General features: G+C 37.2%; 2 protein-coding genes across 2 annotated transcripts; one reads left to right on the forward strand and one right to left on the reverse strand.

Annotated features, from left to right (window-relative positions):
- Positions 1 to 4,473: 4,473 nt before the first annotated feature.
- On the reverse strand, positions 4,474 to 8,689 carry LOC6562235 (chromatin assembly factor 1 subunit A-A). Its single transcript, XM_001988161.2, has 2 exons — positions 8,646 to 8,689; positions 4,474 to 6,159 (listed from the first exon to the last, which is right to left on the reverse strand). The coding sequence occupies exon 2, from the start codon at positions 6,125 to 6,127 to the stop codon at positions 4,685 to 4,687; it is 1,443 nt and encodes a 480-aa protein (XP_001988197.1). The 5' UTR covers positions 6,128 to 6,159; positions 8,646 to 8,689; the 3' UTR covers positions 4,474 to 4,684.
- A 5,622-nt stretch (positions 8,690 to 14,311) lies between these two features.
- On the forward strand, positions 14,312 to 18,182 carry LOC6562234 (coiled-coil domain-containing protein 34). The gene is made up of 2 exons (XM_001988160.2): positions 14,312 to 14,543; positions 16,882 to 18,182. Exons 1-2 carry the CDS (start codon positions 14,531 to 14,533, stop codon positions 17,925 to 17,927), a joined length of 1,059 nt encoding a protein of 352 aa, XP_001988196.2. The 5' UTR covers positions 14,312 to 14,530; the 3' UTR covers positions 17,928 to 18,182.
- The last annotated feature ends 3,492 nt before the right edge of the window (positions 18,183 to 21,674 follow it).

Consider the following 21,674-nt stretch of genomic DNA (forward strand, 5'->3'; position numbering starts at 1 on the left):
TATTTAATCAATTAAAACAAATTGAAATATCACAGAAAAATTTTAAGTTTCAATTAATTTTTGCGTTCCGTTCCCAAGTCCATCATCCGTTCCAGCCCAACAAACACTAAAAAGGAAAGTTAAATGTAAAATTATAAATATATACTACATACATATCATTTACGTAACTTTGCAAACGTTATGGATACCATATATTAACGAATATATCAAATATATATCGAGTTAATTATTTGTTTTACAAGCAATTAAAAATTCTCCAATATAAATACTCTTGACATCAAAAAAGGCCAAGTTTATATTGTAAAGTACATATTTAAGTAGTATATTTAAAGCACACAAAACTTATAAACAAAAATAACATTGCAACGCTATACAGCTTAAATGTAGTGCGAATATTTAAAGAATTAACTAATACAAAAATAGATTGCATATTTATTTATAAAATTTAATAAAATGTATATGAAACGGAAAAAGTAAAAATTGTTATATGAAAGGCGAATAATATGCAAAAAAAAAAAAAAGAAAACTGCTACTTATTGTATATGTATAAGCATCACATGTAAATGGCAAATCGACAGGAATATTTATATAATAAATAAACTTTAAAGCGTTAAGTAACACAGATGCTTCGTTTTGCTTTTGGGTGGGCGGGTGTATATAAATTAGCAAAATACTTAGTTATTTGGAATTACTTACAAAACGAGTGGGTGCTGCCTTGATTTCACCTCGCAGTTAATCAAAATGCCAAGAATGCGCATAAATTTGAAATATATCCAACTGAGTGCTAAAAAATCAAATTAAAACAGCCAACCAATTCGAAATAAAACCAAAATTCTTTCATTAAGACCTGTTTAAGTGCAGGTCAGCACGCAAAAATACAAAAAAAAAAGAAGAACAATAAATATTCAACAATACAAAAACTAAACCAAAAACTCTTCAAGTCCGTAGCTAATAAAAACTACAGCACTTTTGAATGTGTGCGTGTCTGTTTGTGTTAGTCTGTGTATATTACGAGTAGTTTTTATTACATTTGTTTCCAGGAATTTTCAAACATACCAAAACAGCTGCAACTCCAATGCCCGGCCCCACCCATTTGAAATTCAACCACCTGAGCGGGTTATATGCACTGTTTTTTGTTTACCTTTCAGAGCCAACGTTTTTTTTTTTACTGCCTTTTCATAGAGTCTTTTTTGAGGGCATTTGCGTGTGAGTGTGTGTGTGTGTGTGTGTAGAGTATTTTGACCCATGCATAATATTGTGTGCAAATATCCGCCAGGATTTTGTTCTTTTTTTATTATTTGGTGGTTCCACACACACACACACACACACACAGATACACCGACAAATGCACATATAATACATATAAATCTCAAGGTTAAATTGTTGTAAATATGCATCATGGTGGATGCATGCAGGGCTTATTAAAATGCTTTTACAGCACCAGCAGCGAATACCAGCACACTGGCTATCTGACCCGTATAACGTGCATGTTAATAATGTCAAACTGCTACGGGGCATTAAGCCTTGCTTTCTGATTGCAAACATACCAAAAAAAAAAACTAGGCTAAAAATGCTCAAAGAGATCGATTTTTGCATGCAAGCAGTGTGAGATTACCAGCGATTCAAAAAGTCAATAAAGAATAATGAAATATCGATACGCTTTCACTTTAAGAGCTTTGAAAATGATTGCTTCATACCCAGTTATGTCCCAATTCGGCAAAAGATTATAAAATGTATATATTTCTAAATATGTGTAGATAATCTGTTAATTGCAAGACGAACGTTTCTCACTTGAAATTCAATTAACAGCTGGCCAGCAATTATGTAACACTATTTGATGAATAGAAAAAAAAAAACTTTTAGATACGCTACCAGCGAATCGAATGAACAAAAAATTAACATAATTACACAACAGAAAAAATATGCCAAAAAAGAAAAACAACAAGGACAAATGCAAAGGAAATAAAGGGAGACTCAGGGAAATGTGGAATGGAGCCACCTGGCGACAGCTGGCAGCCCTACACACAATTAACATTACTTAAATACACATTAAGGTTAAAGACGCGCAATTTTTTCATGTTCTGGGGCTATTTTTTCTTGGCCGAGTTGTTTATCACAAATTTCGGGCTGCAATGTCTGAAGGGGGAGCTACAAAAAATTGCGTGACGCAGCAAACAAAAACATTTTGACAAGAAAAAAATATCAAAACCAAAAAAAAAAAAAACACACACACACACAAAACCAAACTGAAAGCTGGCAAAACTTGGAGAGGATTCGGAAAGCGGCTACGATGATGACGATGACGCGACGTCAGCGGAAGGGCAATGAAAATAAACACAGTAATTAAGTTAATGAGCATTTTGAGATTTATTATTAATTTTCTTTGTGCGGCGGCAACTTCAACTCCACCCCCTTCTCCCTTCCCCTGCAATCAAATCATTTCGAATTTTTCGTGGTTATTTATTATAATTGTTGTGCGCTCGCTGAATATTGTGGTGGCTGTTCTTATATTCTGTTCATTGCTGTTGACGGCTTTCGAGTTACGTTTAAAATGCGCAAATTTGCGCTAATCTGCATATATTTCTGATTTTTTCGAGTAGTAGTGGGACACACATCCTTAATTGTTATTTAAATGCTCGAATATTAATTTAAATGCGAATGGCAACGGTTTATTTCTTGAAGCCTTCATTAGTTTTCGGCCTGTCAGAAATTGTTTTTTAATTTATAGGTGCCCATAAAAAATTTGTATAAACCACACGCTCTACAAGTGGAGGCACATTAACATTTTGGCATTGTCATTGCTGTGATTATGGCATCATCTGAGCTCCAGTCTCAGCCTGGGTCTGTGCCCCACATCCCCTTAGATGTTTGTGTTTGGGACTTTGCCGTGCTTACATTTTATGATAGCCCATTAAACTTTACAACCTAGGAAAAAGAGAATGCAAACAGGAACACGATATAGCAAAATGCTAAATTGTAAATAAATTTCAGAGTAGTTAGGCACCCGTCAGCAGACAATAGCTATGATTTGTGTAAACATGGTGACAAGAGAAGAAACAATGTCTCAAAAAATTCAAGCAAGAGTTTCAAAAAACAAGTAAGAGTGCTGAAGTTGACTGAGTTTGACTACGATAAATGTCTTAAATATATTCTAATTGTATTGGCAAAATTACCTTTTTGCACACTCCTCAAGCAGGATTCCAAGCGCTATCATTTCTAATGGGAGTCACTGCAGAATGCTCCCAAACATATTTAAATTCAAAATCTTAAGTCTCCAGCTCTTATAGAGTCTGAGATCTGCAGGTTGTTACAGACGAACAGACAAATATATACATCGACTCGGCAGCTGATCCTAATCAAAAAGAAAACGTATATTCTAAAACACATCTACGATACGATCTCTTAAATGGCGTCGACTGTTGTTGTCTTTAAGAGTTTTACAAGTTTAAGAATAAATTAGGGAAACCCGAAAACATTTTACTACATAACATCATAAACATTTAATCGAACAGACTGAAACGAAGCAAAACAAATGATTATAGACATCCACAAAAATGATAATGATCAAGCCTGAAAAGCGATTAACAACCCATGGTACATGTAAATAAATTGCCGAAGCTTAGTGGAGAACATGAACAAATAGGGACGATATACTAATCACCTGGAAGGAAAGACAGCGCTGGCCCATACACTTGCTATAAATTAGCTTTGGACATATATAATCGAGCGTAGTCTTTGGTCTCTCATCATGTAAACAAAACTACAATTAATCAAAGATGTTACCTAACTGGACTTTATTACACACAGCTTTGCTTAATTGCATAAATAAAAGTCTGGTGGGGATCTGAGGGGGTGAGCAGGGCAAAAAAACCTTAATTAAGCCTCCACACAGTACCCAATCCCACACTCAAATTCCTACTCCCCGTGGAACTGACAAATAAATAATAAAAACACAAATTGACACACAAATGGGCAAGGGAAAATCGGTAAATATAGAAAAAGTTCACAATAGGAAAGCACAAACTGGTAAACAAGGAAGTGCAACTAACTCGCACACAAAACGGCACACGAAAGAAGTGTTGTGGGAAAAAGCTATCAGAAGGCAAGGCTAAAAGGTTATCGTATTGTCAGTGTGCCCAGCTTGGGATTGAGGGGTGTTCCGCACTCCACCTTGAGGGTTCAAAACACAGGCTTTTATTAATAATCTGCGCAGCAGGGAGGCAGTGTTGGAAATATCCACTTATATGAATGTCCGTGGTTTGTAATTAAAACGATTATAATTGTCATGGCTGGGCTATGTACACTGCTCGAAAAATTCAACAACAAACTGATGGAATGGACATTCAACAAAGAAAACAATTCTGAGCTCACTTTTGATGTTTTTACTTCCCATTTATGTGGAATTCGCGTATATATTTTTCAATACAGGTCATGATCACCATTGTGGATTTGTCCCCAAAAAATAATGAATCATTTATTGCAACTATTGGTTTATTGAAACATAATTGCTAAAATTGTAGTTAGCCATCCAATAAACTAGTTAATATAGGTTGATTTTTTTTTAGTGGTATCCAATCATCGGCGAATAATTAGAACTTTTGACATAATATTTAGTTTTTGAACTTTTTTTTAGATTTCTTAAAATTACTGTCGAAACAACTTGTTATCCGATTGGGCATACAGATCAATTTCCGCGGGATTCATTCGGATCGATATTGGAGACCCACTCAATGGGATTAACGTAGATATTCGATACGGTGCCGCGCAATGTGTCGAAGCCCTGGTTGAGGGGCACCGGCTTGGCCCGCTTGCCCACCGACTTCATCCAGTTGTTCCAGGCACCTTCGGACTTCTTTTTGCGCTGCTGCTCCAGCTGATCTCTGCTCTGCTGCTCTTGGAGCTGACGTTCTTGCTCGCGTTTCAGCTGCCTTGTCTTAACGCGTTCCCATTCTTCCAGACGCTTCCGCCGAGCCTCCGGAGTCTCCTTGGGTGGCTGTTTCTTGCCACCGGCACTTATGGCGCTTGAGCTCATGGAACCCGTACAGCTATAGCTGGAAGAGCTCTTGAGGCTAATAGTTGACGTTTTCTTCTGCTGCAACATCTTCTGCTTGCACCATTCATGGTAGCGCTCCTTGGCCAAACGCTGACGCATTGCAGTCTCCGCTTCCCGCCTCTCCTTCTCCTGTTTTTCCGCCTGTTGTTTCTGCTTCTTCTGGAGCTCCTTGCGCTTCACCCATTCCAGATATACATGCTGTTTCTGGCGATCCTGCTCGTCATCAAGAGTACGAAAGAATGTAGACGACCCAGACGAAGAGGTTGCCGAAAAATTGAAACTCAGCGGCGGTACAACATTGTCGTGACCCGGGGTCGGCTTGAGGGCATCTCCATACATATCGGTCCAGCTGAAAGTGGATGCAGAAGAGCAATCTTCGCGACGCAGTGTAGATGCCTTTAAATTATAGGTGCGACTGGTTAATTGACTCATACTGTCCGCCTTGCTGTCTAACTTTACGGGGTTTTTGATCGAATTTGATGGTTCCATTATATCACTAGCTAAGCTGCTATCCAAGGAGCCCAGGCTAAAAGCATCCTCTGCTTTCGAGTTGGAGCGACAATATGTGCTGCTGTCCACAGAGCTGAAACTTTGGGCATCGTCTTGTTGTAAGTTCGATTTACAAGCTCGGGGCTCATGAAAAGAGTCCATAGCATTAAAATCGTCTGGAATTCTTGGGCTGCAAACTGTGTCGCCATCAATGGAGTCAAGATCATCTGTCTTGGAAACTGTGCTGCATTTGAATGTCTCCTCATCGCTAGTCATGTCCAGTCCATCCTCATTCTCTCCCTCTCCACACTTGTCATTGCGATCGCTGAAGCCCACCACAGAATCCATATTATTGCCTCCACGTTCCAAGGCGAAAGTGCTTTCGATATCGACGTCTTCCCGTTTGTTTGCCACATAGCGCACAGTAGGCGATATGTAGGAGCGGCTACTGTACCCTTCCAAAGTGCCCGAATCAGTATCGTCATCACCCAAGTCGGGCATAGACATTGAGTTTGCTCCCATACCAGAAATCAGTTGACGATCCACCAACTGTCCCTCAATATTGCGACGTCCTACGAAAGCCATTCTCCAATGCTGGAAAGTGTCCTATGAAAGAGCTGAGAGTTGAGAGTGTTAATTCAAAATTTTCTTATGTTTATGTTTTTATTGATTGTTGGCAGTCATTTGTGTTAGCACCTCTACTCCCGATGACTAAAGCCTACTACGCACTAAATATTTAAACCAAGTATGTAAAGCAAATACCTAGGAATAAATAAACTAAGTAAAATATAAAACTAAGAAGAAGAGATCAAAGATTGTGAATAAAGTAAATTAGGCAAGCGTGTTTGACAAAGAAATATAATAGAGCTTTAACTGCTACAATATTTATATTAAAAATATTTATATATTTTGCAACATCATTTTGAAAGCACAGCCCAAGAGCCATCTAAGAAACAACACATTTTTTAGCAGTGTATTGACAAACACACCAACACAAAACGCGGCCCAGTTCGCTCTCTGAAACAAAATGAAAACATTTTAACTAATGACAAACAATTACTTAAACAAGTCGAACGAGAGACCCACACGACGACAGCAAAAGGTAATTAAAACTACACTACAGACACACTCACACACACACACACTCACACACATACACACACATGACGCACACCCAACTTCAGCACGTGTTTTGATGGTGTGTGGGTGTTTAAGCGTAAAGTTGCCGACTCTAAAATCGTTTGTTGCTTTTGCTGTTTTTGTCGATGCCTTGTTTGTTGTTTGTACGTTGTCAGTTACCTGGCACAGTTAATGAGCACCGCTTTCATTTTTAATGAGGCTCACCTACACACCCACACCCACACACACACAGTTATCCAAGCTCACATATCAGATGCACACACGAGTTGAGGTGTAATAAAAAACTTATCGCTGCTCGCTTTTGGGCGCCCGTGTGCGACGTTTGATAGACATAATTAAATGATTTTTATGTGCTTAATTGTTGTATCTTGCGCCGACATCGGCCTTATTAAAACAAAAAACAATTAAGTGGCCTTTTCTACTTACGACCTGCAAATGACTTGTCAAATGAGCGACAGGCGCCAGACAGAAGGGTGGGCTTTTAGGGTCTTTGTCCCTGCTCGCCGTCCCCATTCCTTGTCCGACAGTTGGTGTCGACTGGGTTGGGCTCCCAAATGGGCCACACAGATTAAAAAATTTGTTGCGACGCAATGAACCGTGGTACAACTATGCGGTTAAAAAATCAATCCATTTTTTTCTTAAAGCGAATTGATTGAAAGGTGCTTCAAAGTTATTTACCAGACATAATATTGGCGTCAGATAACTGTATCAAACGCATTTTTAAAGGAACAATTAAGATTAATTGTGGAATAAGTTATAATTGGTATATTTGAATGTTCTAAAATAAGTAATGAAAATTGTAACACTAATACCAAGCCATTTTAAAAGACACACTTTACTTATTTACTGCTAATAACTCTACTGCTGACTATAAAAGCGATTAACAATTGTTAAACCCACATGATCTAAAATAGTTGAAATAAAAATAATAAAAAAAACACCGATATCCTTGTGAGACAATTCTATTGTTAACTGTTAAATGGCTTAAGATATTTCGAATTGAATAAAGGCTGTGAACATTACCAGATGTGGTCAGAGAACAGAGCTACGAATGCACTGGAAAGGGATGTGTAAATTTAAAACTGGGAGGTAAATTAATTATTTAGGCTACAAGGCAATGGCATAGTTGAAACGAGAATGACCGAGCTCGAAGTGTACAAAATGTAATCAATATCCAACAGATGTGCATATTTAATTAATTACGAAGAAAAATAGAAAGAATTTTTAGCCAATTTCTACAGAGACATTTTGATCGCCTGCAGTTATATAACTGAAACTGTTGAATTGCTGCAATAGCGTAAATACAATAAGCCATAAAATACAGAATACGGGGAGAGCTGGGCCAACAGGTTGTATGTTTTTTGGTTTCAATTACATATTTCAGACACGCACTCAAATCACTTTTGATTTTTTTTAATTATAATTCCATTTCTCATTTTTTTGGATCGTTTTTGTTATTGTTACGAGTATTGGGATTGCCATTGATTATTATTGCTGTTGTATTGTTTGGGTGGCCGCGCGTTTAATTAAAAACGTGACAATTTTACCTGCGGCGAATGCGATACATATTTCATCATGCATACGCCATGTGTGCCCAAAGCAAGCTTGCGGTCGCCGAATGTTTATTTAAATAATTCAAAAGCCTGTTTACAATATATGCAACTCGTTTGCATAACATTTCACTTTTGATCTCCGCAAATTTAATTAACTTAATAAAACTCGGACATGCCGATGGGACGCCTACAATTTGGAATAAATATATATTTTGCAAGTTGAAATTGCACAACCATTAAGGTAATCTGTATGAATGCCCACGAATTAAATCCAATTCATTTTATTTTTCACACAAGTCAATGCCTGACTGAAGCAAACTTAAGCAAAATAAGTGTACTGTTTCAGCCAAAGACAAACTGTTGTCGTACTACTTATTACTTATTGTACTTATAACTTTTTGGTTACTCACCGCAAATAGTATTACTTCTTATCCCTTAGAGAATCAACGAGAGTGTATAGTTTTGGGCTTATATATATTTTTGTTTAATGAAAATGTACACAAACAGGTGTGAAATGTGTCAGCTAAATGTTAATTTGGCCTACTTATAAACTCAATTTAATATTTACTGACAAATGATTTGTTTCAGATTCAACTCAATACATAAGATTAAAGACTTTCCTTAACACATTTAATATTTAATTACGTAAAAAAGAACTTTAACTTTTCAAGTCCTGAAAGTCCTTTAAAAGTCTTCCAATCAGCCAGCTTCATCTCAGACTGCACACAAAAATCTTTTGCGCATTGGCACCTCACAAGGAAAAATGAACCGAAGACAACTCAACTTCAGTCCGACCACAAGCAAATCAGTTAAGTGCCATGCAAAAAAAGAAGAAAAAAAATTGGGAGACGCGACAACTTCAGTTAAGGACTAAGGTAAGTCAATTTACCTAATTGACTTAAGGCCAACAGAAAGTTTGGCAGTTGGCTCTTGTTACTTGGCTAACTCTCAAGTGGTAGATTTTGATTTGCTGCAGTTGATTCCGTGTGTTGTGCTGAGATAAAAATATTATTTGGTATATGGATACAGATATAATTAATTACAGTTACACACTGAAAATCCACAAACCAAAATAACATAATTTAATTATATATTATTATATTATATATTATAATATAATAACATTAGCTTAGTTAAATTAAGTTTATATTTTCTATTCCTATCCATAAATATTTAACTGGAAACTAATACTTGATATTTCAAGCTTAAATATGCATACATTGAAAAATTCAGTCGAAACTCCCCAAACCTTGTATCTAAATTTGCACTAATTAAGAGCGAGACAGTAGCGTGCCCAATTGTCAAACTGTCTCTTGCTTTCTGCATTCCAAATATTCGTTGGCATGCTAACAATTTATCAAACATAATATTGATGTCAAAAGCGTTATGAGCTTTTAATGGTTCAACAAACTTGCAGCCACTAAAACTTTAAAGCGACAACAGTATCCCAGCCAGAACGGACTACCTAAAACTACTATTCATAGAGTTGGTAGCAACAACGACAAGGACAACTTTGCTAGCTAGTTAAATAAACTTATGTTGAGCCAATGTCGCTCACATGTTTGTTGCACATTTCCGCTTACGTGAATATATTAATATCCAAAATTTCATTGCCTGAGCGTGATGGGTGGGGCCAAGTGTTGTCGGCAATTCAATTAGTGGGCAACTTGCATTTATCCTATTTTAATGCTGTGTACTTTCGAAATGCACACAAACACATACACAATTATTGAAGTAAAACAGTGTTGGTGTGTATGTGTGTGTGTGTGTGTGTGTTTGTTGTCGTCATGACAACGACTCGAGCAGGATTCGAAGGACTCCTCGCATGAATTCGTGACTTATGCACTGACGCACCCAATTATGGCCTGGGGGCAACTATAACCGTAACCGTCTCGCCTACTATCTGTCTGTGTGTGTGTGTGTTTGTATGTGTGTGTGCTTGTGTGAGTGGCTTTCTGTATCTCGCATCTTCGTCTGCATCTAAACCTATTTTCGGTTTAAAGCATCTCAAAAACTATGTCAAATGAAATTTATGCGATGCTCCCAAAAGACGGCAATGAAAACATACACACACACACACACACACACAGGCGTCTTCAACCGCAATATGCGTGTAGCTTTTTATACGTGGATATGTGTGTGCGTGTATGTGTGTATAGGTGTGTCTTAGCTCTCACTCTTTCACTTGCCTGCAATTGTGTCGGTTTTTTGGCTGCTCGTTGCATACTTTATGGCGTAGCCATCATTGATAAGGCTTCAACGTGATGGTGACGGCAATATTTCATCAGCAATTGTTTGAAAAGTTTCTTAATTAAAAATGACAGGTTATCAGCAAAGATTTCGGGCTAACTAATTGAATTTGCCAAGTTAGCGCTGCTCGTGATATGTAGAGTTTTGGCGCTTGTAGCTGAAGGTGTTGAATGGCGCTTAAAAACAATAGCGCTGAGAGACTCCGCTCAAGAGTTAAGCAGGATTGAGAGCATTATGGAACAAATTGCTACTCAAGACAAATAAATATGCAGAGTACTATTGTGCTTCTAAGCGCAAAGAAAGCAAATCATTTATTCCAACATTTCGTACATTTTGATTGTTTAAATACAAATATATGACATTTATTGATGGGCAGTAAAGAAATTGTAATCAGTAACAATAATTTTCATATAGTAAACATTTTAAAGAGAATTTATTTTAGTATTTTATTTTTGTGGTTATTGAGTTTATTATGTCCAGTTATACTATATTATTTTCATTTATTAAATTTTAAATTGATTTTCCAGTTGCATTTATCAAACTTTTCCTCCCTTGAATCTTTAGATATTTGTCTGCCTAACTTAGCGCAGACATACATCACACATTTAATACATTTAATTTGTAATATCTAAAAAGCTTCTCATTAGACTAGCCACAAATATGCAAAATGACGAGTCTGAGGCGATTATATCCACACAAGCCAAATGCTAGATAGCAGGGAATTCGCAATCCCTCACAGCATTCCTGCTCACTCCGCTGCTTAGCAAACACTTTGAGCAAGCTGCTGACAAACATTCCTGTTCTATTTGCCTGGCCTCCAATGTATCTAGAACACCGCAGCATTGCCGTAAGTACAAATAAAAATAAAAAAAAAATGATAAAAAGTGGAAATAAAACTGATTTCATTACCTTGATTAGTTGGTCCCTTCAAGTCTGCGCTGTGTGTCCGCTTGTGTGTCTGAGTGCATAAGTCTGTCGGCAGTCAGTTTGTTTGCCTGCCTTTTCCAGTTTTTTTCTACACATCTGAAAATCCAACACGGCGCTTATGATGGAAAATGTAGAGGTAAGTGTAAAGGGAAGTGGGGTTGGCCATCTTTTGGCCTCGCTGTTTTGGTTCAATGCAAGCATTAACCTCATTAGCATGCAACTCTGAATGGCGCTCGGAATGTATATAGTACAACCATCTCAACTGGGATTCGTTTAAGCAGCAGATGCAACTTCTCTTTTTACTATAACGGATTAAAATTAAATGCTGAGGGCGATTTGTTTATCTTCAATGGAATTTTAAGCATTAAAAGTACTAAAAAGTATTGCATTCATTTGATGAGCTTTGCTAGACATTGATATTAATAACACAAGATGGTAAATTAATTTATTATAGTAGTCATATTTGAATATGACTATCAAAGTCTTAATAATTGAAATCATTTTTCTGCATTGATTCACTGAAACATGAGGTTTCTAAATTCTATTGTTATGACAACAGAAACCGGCAAATAGTTGCATATTCTTCTGGTAATGTTCTTCAATCTTTTTTAGCAAGTTCAATTCGTGAAAAACAAGTACGGCTTCTAATAATTTCCTTCTTTATCCTTCCTGATTATCATTCTTCATACCATAACAATGGCTAACTAACAAGTTTGCTCTACAACGCTGTATTCGTTGAATATAATGTTTGGAGTTCTCTTCTTACTTCTATTTGAACTATGCCGCTATGAAGCAAGCCAAGCGCCAACTGGCAGAAAAACTTAATTAAGCATAATAGAGTTGAGTTCTCGACCCGACACAGCATGAAATGCAGCGGTAATTTTCTTGCCTCCTTTTTATTTGTAGATATCCAGCAGTTGTAAGTAGCTGTTGGTAATTTGCGCTTAGCCACACTTACAGACCAACACGCGCTGACAGTGGGCAAGACGAGGACCAGATCCAAGCTGGATAGTTTGGAGTAGAGGCTGATGGAGATCTTTGCAGTTCCTTGCACATTTTAATTGCATTTCCGCTATTTTTGATGCCCTTTGAATTTATAATGCCTGGGATTGTGAACTGTGCTTACTGGCACGTCCTGAGAAATATAATTCAATTAATTACAAAGACGACAGGTGCAAGGTAGCAAACACCTAATATTAATCAAACGCAGCGTGAGAAAAAAAGTTATCCTACAAATTTGTTAGACCAAAGGCCTTCAGGGGCAGCATTTGTATCTCATAAACATGTTTATTTCATTAGCGCTACACATGCGGCCATTTCAAATGTAATACTGCCTCGTGCCCCAAAAAAAAAAAAATAAATAAAATAAATATATAAGAAAAAATACAAATGTTGGATACTCCCCCAGGACATCATTTACCGTGCCGATTGCCACGATTCGACATGAAAAATGCGTTCGCGAGAAGATGCTCTTTATGATTGGGATTTGCGGCACTAATGTGCCATTGCTTGTCCCACGTTTTCGTTTCTTTTTTTTATATGTATGTATATATTTTCTGCCTAGTGAATATCCAAACAGGCGGTCTTACCTAGGTCCCACTGCACAACATTTTGAGGCTTGTAAGTTGCCGGTTCTGCCACTGACATGCTGTCGACATCATTACAAATAAATTGAGCGTGAAAGATACATTTCACCGACATTGCCGGCATGAGGCAATGATAGGCACTTTTTTCTTCCTTTTTCTAGAGCTATGGATGGAGGCTAAGTTGAGGATCTTAAGGTTATGGGATAGTACATATTCGTAGGTATATTCAACTTTAAAATATTTTTAGTAGCTTGTTGATAAATTGTTCACATTTTAGGGAATAACATAATTTAATTAAATCACAGTAGAATACACTTAACACCTGTTAGATATAAGTTTTCATGGCAAATCCAATTTACAATAAATTCTGGCTAAATAGCTTTAATATTGTAAACCAAGAAGCAAATAGGCTTTCTCTTTTACCAAAGCAATTGCCTTAAGCTGATTTAATTAAAATCCCAAAGTATGGCAAAAATTCGATATAAATTCAAATTTCTCAATTCACACATACACACATAAATATATAAATATATAGATGTGGAAATTGCATGTGCCACAATTTCAAATGAGAGAATACAAAAGTCAATTTGCTGTAAGACGCCGAGCAGCACATTCAAAGACCACATAAACATAACCATGAGAGATATTTGGTATAATAACATACGTGACCATATTTACAAATTCCAAATCAAAATCTTGGTCATAGACAAAAGGGCGAACTGTGAAGTGCGCTTTTGGGTGGTGGAGACGATCCATTGTCTATCTGGCGTTTTGCTCTGCATGTGAAATGAATTTAATGCTCGACTCCGCTCGGGCCGACACAGAATGTGAAGTTTGCGCACTGGGAGATAAGTGTGTGTGGCATTCTGTAAAATTTGTTAACATGTCTGCATTATAATTTCGAGCTTATGACATTTAACGCTTCAAGCTGAATTACATTATAACATTGTCCAAATGTCAGATAATTTTCTGGGCATCAAATGCGGTCGAAAGATTTGCCTTTGTAATTGTTCTACACATGATAAATATTCAGTTAGCCATTATCAACAGTCAATCAACTGCACTTGCTTTGGCTTATAAATTCGGATATTGACCAATTTGCGCATGCGGCTAATATAATTAAAGTTGTTTTTGTGAAATATTGTCATTACTAATGAAATAGAATGCATTGTGTAGCTTACAACATAAATAAATAACCATAATACTAACTCAGCTTTATAGAAAAGTAATTACTAACATCAATTTTTACCTTTATATACAAATAATATATATCATGGTGTAGATTAAATTAATCTTATTCTTTTTATATTCTTATGTTGAAATTAGAGTAGGTTTTGGAAATCTTATATGAAAAATTTATGTATACCTTTGTATGTAGATTTTTTGAGTTCCAGTGCTGTGCAAAAAATAAAAAGTGAAATCGTTTTGCTAAATTATTGGATATTGTTATTTCTGTAACTTCTGGTAGTTCCGTGAATGTGGATGCGTTACAGAAATCTTTCGGATTGGAAATTATCAAGTTCTTAGCCTCAATGTTAATTGCAAGTTAGTAACGATTATCGATAAGACAACTATTTACTTTTCTCAATTTTTGATGATAGTTATGGAACGCAAAGAGTCTTTATTTTCCTAAGTCGAAATCTGTCGAAAACGTTTTAACTCTAACCCACTTTGATTGGAGCTTGCTGCAAGGCAAACACATACGTACAGTATGATTTGATTTGGCACCCAACAAGCGCTCCAGATATGTAATAACTGCAGTATGATAGTGTTATTCAATGTGGTTTCCCTACGTATAAATTAGTCATGTTTTTGCATACGCAATAGCACGTCTGACAGGCGGCACTGTGTTGCCTTTATATGGAAAAGGGGGCAACGCGACGTGTAATTAACAATAATGAAGTCGTTAAACCGCAATGCAATCAGCGATGCGCAAAACACAAATTTTACACACACACACACATAGGCGCAAGAGCAAGGGATGGACAGTCGAAAAGCCAAAATGCAAAACGAATACAAAAAGAGAGCATGACCAGGAGGATACGGCAAAAGGGGATAGTATGAGGCATTGTGGCCAGTATGGCGTTATAAAATATTTATGAACCATTTGCACGCATAATTAGACTGTCATTAAATTTTGAGATTCTCCGTGTGCTGTCATGAAACATATTTTCAATAATGAAATGTGAATACGCTTATAGCGCAATTAATAATATACTTTCATATACTTAACAGAAAGCACTCGTACTTTTAAAGGTAATTTTGCATGCAAACAGACGAAATTTAAAAGCTATTCAATTCGGTTTTTACCTCCTATTTTCACCAGGAGATTTGCATTTTTTGTGAAAGGAAAAATACATTTCATTGGAGATCTTTGATACATTTTCAAATATAAGATCTATATCTTAATATATTTATTAAGGTTTACAATGAACATAAACTTATTTATATTCATATTGTATTTGAACACATTATTCACATTATTAAAATCATAGAAGCTAACTCGTATATCCATTATGATTTGTACAGTATAATATTTATATGACCATAATTATAATTTCTTACAATAATTTGATTTATTAGTATAATATGTTCAAAACACATTTAATTTCAATTCTCATTTTATAATATTCTCATGTGATACACAGTTGAGCATTTTCTTTAACCTTTATGTATTTCTTTAAATATGCAAATTAATGGCTTAAGCATTTAAGATTCTTAACAAGCATATTGATTTAAATTTTATTGCTTCTTATTGAAGCTGTTTTTAATGTGAATATTTGTTCCTTTATATGTAATTACACACTCGTAGTGTATATCATACACGAAGGGTATGCTTGAAAGGTCCAGCAACGGACCAGCCACCATTTTTGCAAACGGGTGGCGTTCCAAGTTGGGTGTTAAAATGTCATGGCATGTCCTGACTCGGGTCGCTGCATTATACCTGACTCCTGAACGTATATATATGTGTGTGTGTGTGTGTGTTTATGTGTGTTTGTGTGTGCTTGTCTGTTTGTTTGTATCTCTGTGTGTGGGATCACAAAGTAATCAGCGGAAATGTCAATGAGCCACCACCATTTGCTGATGTGTCGGCGACTGAGGTTTACAATCGTGCAACAACAGCAACGTCAAGGTATACTTTTGCCCACTCTCCCACTAGTTATTGTTGTCGCCGTTGTAATTGTTGTTGTTTTCTGCATTGTAATTAAACATTTTTCGTTGCATATGCAGAAACGATTGGCAGCAGAACCAGTTTAATTGCATACAGTGTGTGTGGGTTTGTGTGTGATTGCGTTTGAGACTGGCATGCGTGTGTCGAGCGATGACAAATATTTTATGGCGCAGCATTGATAGGCGGTTAATATGAGTATCTGATGCATTGACAGCTCTGGAATGGGGCAGAAAATATAAGGCAACTGTGATTTAATTACGACCAGATCAACCTGCAACTGTATAAAATTCATACAGCATTTTTTCTTTTTATTAAATTGTTAACATAGCTGCTGGAAATAAAGGAGTAGTCAATGAATACTTCATTATATTCACACTTATCAAGCATATATATTTTTGTTAAGATGATACAACGTCCTCACCGGATTACTGTGTACATATTCATTTCAAAGCTATATATGAGTGTTCCTCAAACTTTGGACAGCTAATTATATTATAAATTCACTTTCTGGGTCAAAGCTGCATGCGAAAACATTTAGTTTTCGTGTGAATGTCTCTACTAGAAAATAAAAGCTTTAATAATAATGGTTAATAATGAGCGCAGTAGCTCAGTTAAAAAATGTATTTTAGACATATACAAAAATATTATTTCAGACAGGTGACTTGTTATTTCTTGTTAAATATTTAATTGTAATATTTTGTTACCTTACAGCTACACACAACAGCACAATGGCGTTTAGTGGACACTTGGATGCAGATGGTAACATTGTTTTCAGCAATGAGTCTTACGTTGGACGCACATGCATAAGCAGTCTAACAACGTCATCGGACCATTCGAAGGAATCGCATTATTCGGAGCAATCGGGCTCCGATTCGCTCGAGTTTCTTTCGGGTCAACGATGGGAGCCCCCCTCCAATCTGCAAGCTATTTCGAAATTGTTTTACAAGAACCAGGATGAGTCGCCAAACTCATCGTCATCGCCTTTATCATTGCCGACAGCAGGCGGCAACATTTATTCAAGCAATAATGGACGTACCAAATCGCTCTACAGCTTCAAGGAGATGTACGGCTCCCTCAAACGGACGGATACAGAAACTACCGTATTACCTTCGCTTGAGCTACGGTCAAGATGCAGCACTCTAGATTATATGCGTGATTTGAAAGGTTTAAAGCTGGATCGTGAGCCGCAGGTGGCCTACAATACCTGGTATGCTGCAAAGCAAAGGCAGCGCAAGCAACTACTGCAGAGCCAGAAGACTCTGTTCGAGAATGAGCAACAGAAGAAGGAGCAACGCAAGCTGCAATCCAAACTATGCTACGAGAAATGGTTGCGCGATAAATCGCGTCTGGCGTCAGAGCGGCGTCTAGAAAATCATATGCAACACGCGGCCCTAAAGGCAGCCACTTCTGTGGCAGGTGGAAGCCCGTCGAATAATAAGCCTGTGCGCAGTGTTACGCAGTCGGAGATTATACACGTAGTGCAGAGCTGGTGGATGAAGAAGCAACAGCAGCAGCAGCGACAGCGCGAAGAGAAACAATATCATCTGCTCAAGAAGAGGCGGGACGAGCAACTGCGCAAGCAGCTGGCCGAAAATGCATGGCAAAAGTGGATGAGCAATGTTTACGATAAGCCCAAGCCGGTGCCAATGAATCAGGGTATCGATTCATTGCGTGGTACCGTTTCCCAGATTTATATAAATCCCATGTCCTGGGAGCCGCTTGAAAACATTAAAAAGAGTGACTATGTCACAAGTTAGAGATGTTAGTGATTGTGATAATGGCACAGTTGTTGGCATTATAATAGTTGTCAGCAGCAGGAACAAACCATTACATTTAATTAAGTTCATCTTTGAATTTGAAGTGCTGCAGTCAATAAGATTATTTCTTAAGTAATGTAGTGATATATATGTAGATTAAGGGATCCACTTCAATAAATACTTAAGCTCAGATTCAGCATATTGTTCATATAACAACTCTAAATGTAAAGCAAAAATAAAAAATACACACTCCAAATTCGCTTTAAACTAAAAATCAATTTGTGAAGAGCCAATTTGTATGAAATTGTATTTCAAAATAAGAAATGCCATCCTCTTTGTAATTTCCATTTAGATTTCATTCTTAATTCGTAAACACAAAGAAACTGATGAGCCGATTATGTATGGAATGTAGCCGAAAGCTTCTTCTATTCTTTTATTTTGACAAGGATTTAGAGCTGTCTACGAGGTATCCAAAATTGGGTAATTCTCAGTTGCTTAACCTTCTAACCCTTCAACTTGTACCCAGACTCTCCTCACTTTGTAGTTGGAGACAGCATTTTGGTTTCGTGCTTATTTGTTGTTATCAGTGCCCCTGCAAACATTATCGTTCAACATTTCAAAAGTCAATTTAAGCAATTGCGTCAGCAGAGCTTAAGCAATTTCGTAAACCAATACGATAAGTGAATCTAGTGGCACTAGCAAGCTCCAGATTTGGATAGGGGAGGGGAGGGGAGGAGAAAATTGTGAAACTGTGACAGATGAAAATAAAACGCAATTTGCAATAACAAGCAAAACACAAATGCAAACAAAATACGATACCGAAGAGTGCACTTTACACTCAATAGGATTTCAATTGTTGTCCGTTTCAGTGTGTGTATCGAGTGTGATACACTATAAAAAAGTGGGGAGTGAGAAAGTAGCACGAACTGTCCATTTTCACTAGATTTTCGACACTGCTGCTTTGCCTGTAAAGTCACAAAATTATATTGTCAAAAATAAAGTAAAGCATGTTTTGAGGCGCAAACAAAATCAGTAAAGTGCGGCAGATATCCGAATGAAGACAGTAAGAGAGAAAAAGAAATAGGGAGATATAAATTCAGGCATATAGCCAGAGCTCTTTGCAAAGCAAAACCGAAATGCAAACAAAATAAGCCAAAGGCCTAAAGTTCATTTGCACAATTTCCAAGACCGCCCTAAGCCCCACACACCCCTCGATATACCTCTACCCCTCTGCTCAACCCGTACTGCACCATTCTATTCTCGACTGCACTGATCAAAGTCAAAGGCCGTGCCAAGCTTGGCAAACAAAAAGACCAAAAAGACGCTGCCGAATCCTTTTGATGAGGTCAACGCTAGTTTGGTTTCCAGCTACAAGCTCAACATACACACATCCACACACACACACACACACACACACACACACGCACACACACTCGCATGCGTTGGTCAAGCGGATGTTTACATTTGTGTGCGATAGAATGCTTTCCGTATACATATATGTGTGTTTGAGCATTGGCAGGATTAAATTTGGTAGGTATTGTAGCATGTTATTCGTCATCAATGTAGTTTGCTCTAACTAGTTTGTTTGACTGTTGTTATTGTTGCTTTTGTTATTTTGTGATGCAACTCTTGTTGCACCAAGAGTAGATCAGACCCAAGCAAGACGACGCAACCTTTCCGTGCACACAGCCAAGCTTAACTTGTGGAGTCGACTCGATATCATGTTGTTTGCATTGTTTACGCACTTTCGCTTTGACATTATGGTAGTATGCATTTCGGCTTGATGACCAAATGGACCATAGATGTTGGCGCGCTGAATGTCTGTGTGTGTGGCTAGAAACATGGCTTTGTGTACTTCCCAACTTGTGTACAGTGGCATGCTTCATTGGTCGGTCTATCTTGCTTCATGAGGCGAGAAGTAGCTTTAACGGTACTGAATCTCGTTTTGTGGAACAATGGTATTGGACTTTGAAAATGAAGGTTATATAATAGTTGTTGTTGTTTTTTTTCTTCAACTTCAAAGATAATCGTATTGCTGTTATTCTTAAACCCGTCTACCTTATGAACTTAATGCACTCGAAAGATTTACTGATTGAAAATAAATTGTTTACGAAGCTCTTTTTGGGTTTCATTTAGTGTAATGGACTACTCTTAATCTCAATCCGCCATGCGTGTGAACATTTTGCATAAGAAAAAAGCAACACGACCTCCTGCTATGAGGCATAACTAGGTCCAAAGATAAAACACATTTGGAAAAAAAGAAGAAAGATAAATCGCCCCGTCGCTTGTGGTAGAAACAATGAAAACACCCTGTCCACATAGTTGCGGCATGCTTGGCACATAAATAATGCATTGGCAGCCGTTAAGCAAAAGGAGAAAAATGAATCAGAAACCAACACGACAATTGAGCATAAGACAAAGCAACCTGCAACGCGGTCAGGTGAGCAGTCGAGAACAGACCTGGTTTTGTGCCCACACAATGGACCCAAATACATCACAGTGATGATGAGTGATCAATAACCATGGGAAATGGTAGAGAGTAAATAGGAGGGAAGCGAAGCCTGTGCTTTGTCGATGACAACAACTACAAATGGTAGATATGAATAGTGATGTATTGAACAATCGCAGAAGTGTTGCCGGGACAAAGTAAAATGAATTTGTCTGTTCAAAATAGTACTCAAAGTGTAATCAGATTGGCAAATTTAATAACAACAATCCCTATAAATCCATACTATATTAATTAGAGCAACTAATTACTCTCAAAAGAACGTTTTTTGCACGCACAGGGATTATTATAGATTTTTTATTATTATATTTAAATTTAACAAAAATATAAAACAGCTTCACTAGCATTCCATTAGTTTGTGGTATTTTGTGGTCAAGCAAAAGGTTTAATTTCAATTTTAATAAAAATATGTTAGCAAACTGAGTAACAGGCTACAATTTTCGTATCGGTAGATAAATTAAGTCCCTCTGTTTAGTAAAGCAAGAAAACAATGAAAGAACGAAAGTCATAATTTAAATAAGCATACTATTAAGTCTCATATATTTAATATGTATAGTTATTTTTGAGTAGCAATTGTGACGGTCTTAGACTTTACGTATGGAAATATTTGTACTAATTTCAGTATATGAACGAAGTTTCAGTGGAGCAGTTTATATATGTGTTTAGTGCAGCCCCTGCGGCAGTCAAGTTATAAAACATCTATGACTTACTTACAAGTCAGAGACGCGTGTTAATAACTTTTTAGCCATGGCATGCAAACTTCTGCTGGGATCGAGCTGGGTGGGAAGTTGGCAATGTGTGTTATTGTGTCCTTCATATTAATTCTTTGCTGCGTGCGGGACGCAGATTAAAGTGACAGACAGGCTACGCAAAAATAACAAAAGGTGGTTAAGTCCTTGTAAGTGTTTAAGTCGACAAGGCACAGCTACTACAGCAACTACAAGGACTGCGAAGCGTTTGCCAAAGCTGGCTAGGTTAAGGGGGACAGGAGCTCAACACATATAGTAGACGCTAGCTGCGTGCTTATAGCGCTGTGAAATGAACATTTTGCAGGTGATTTAACAGTTATTAGATTTCTCAAGCCTGCAAGTAGGCAAGAGCCAGCCAGCAAATGGCACAACTGGGAGTTGAAGCTTGCCTTTCGGTAATTGTAAAAAGTTTTTATTTGATCACATCATATTTGGATGCCCAGAAAGTATGCAAAATAAAATGTCAAAAGACATTTGCCAAGACAATGCAAG

The sequence above is a fragment of the Drosophila grimshawi genome, unplaced genomic scaffold (assembly GCF_018153295.1).
Source record: "Drosophila grimshawi isolate 15287-2541.00 unplaced genomic scaffold, ASM1815329v1 contig_1377, whole genome shotgun sequence".
In the NCBI taxonomy this organism is placed as follows: domain Eukaryota; kingdom Metazoa; phylum Arthropoda; class Insecta; order Diptera; family Drosophilidae; genus Drosophila; species Drosophila grimshawi.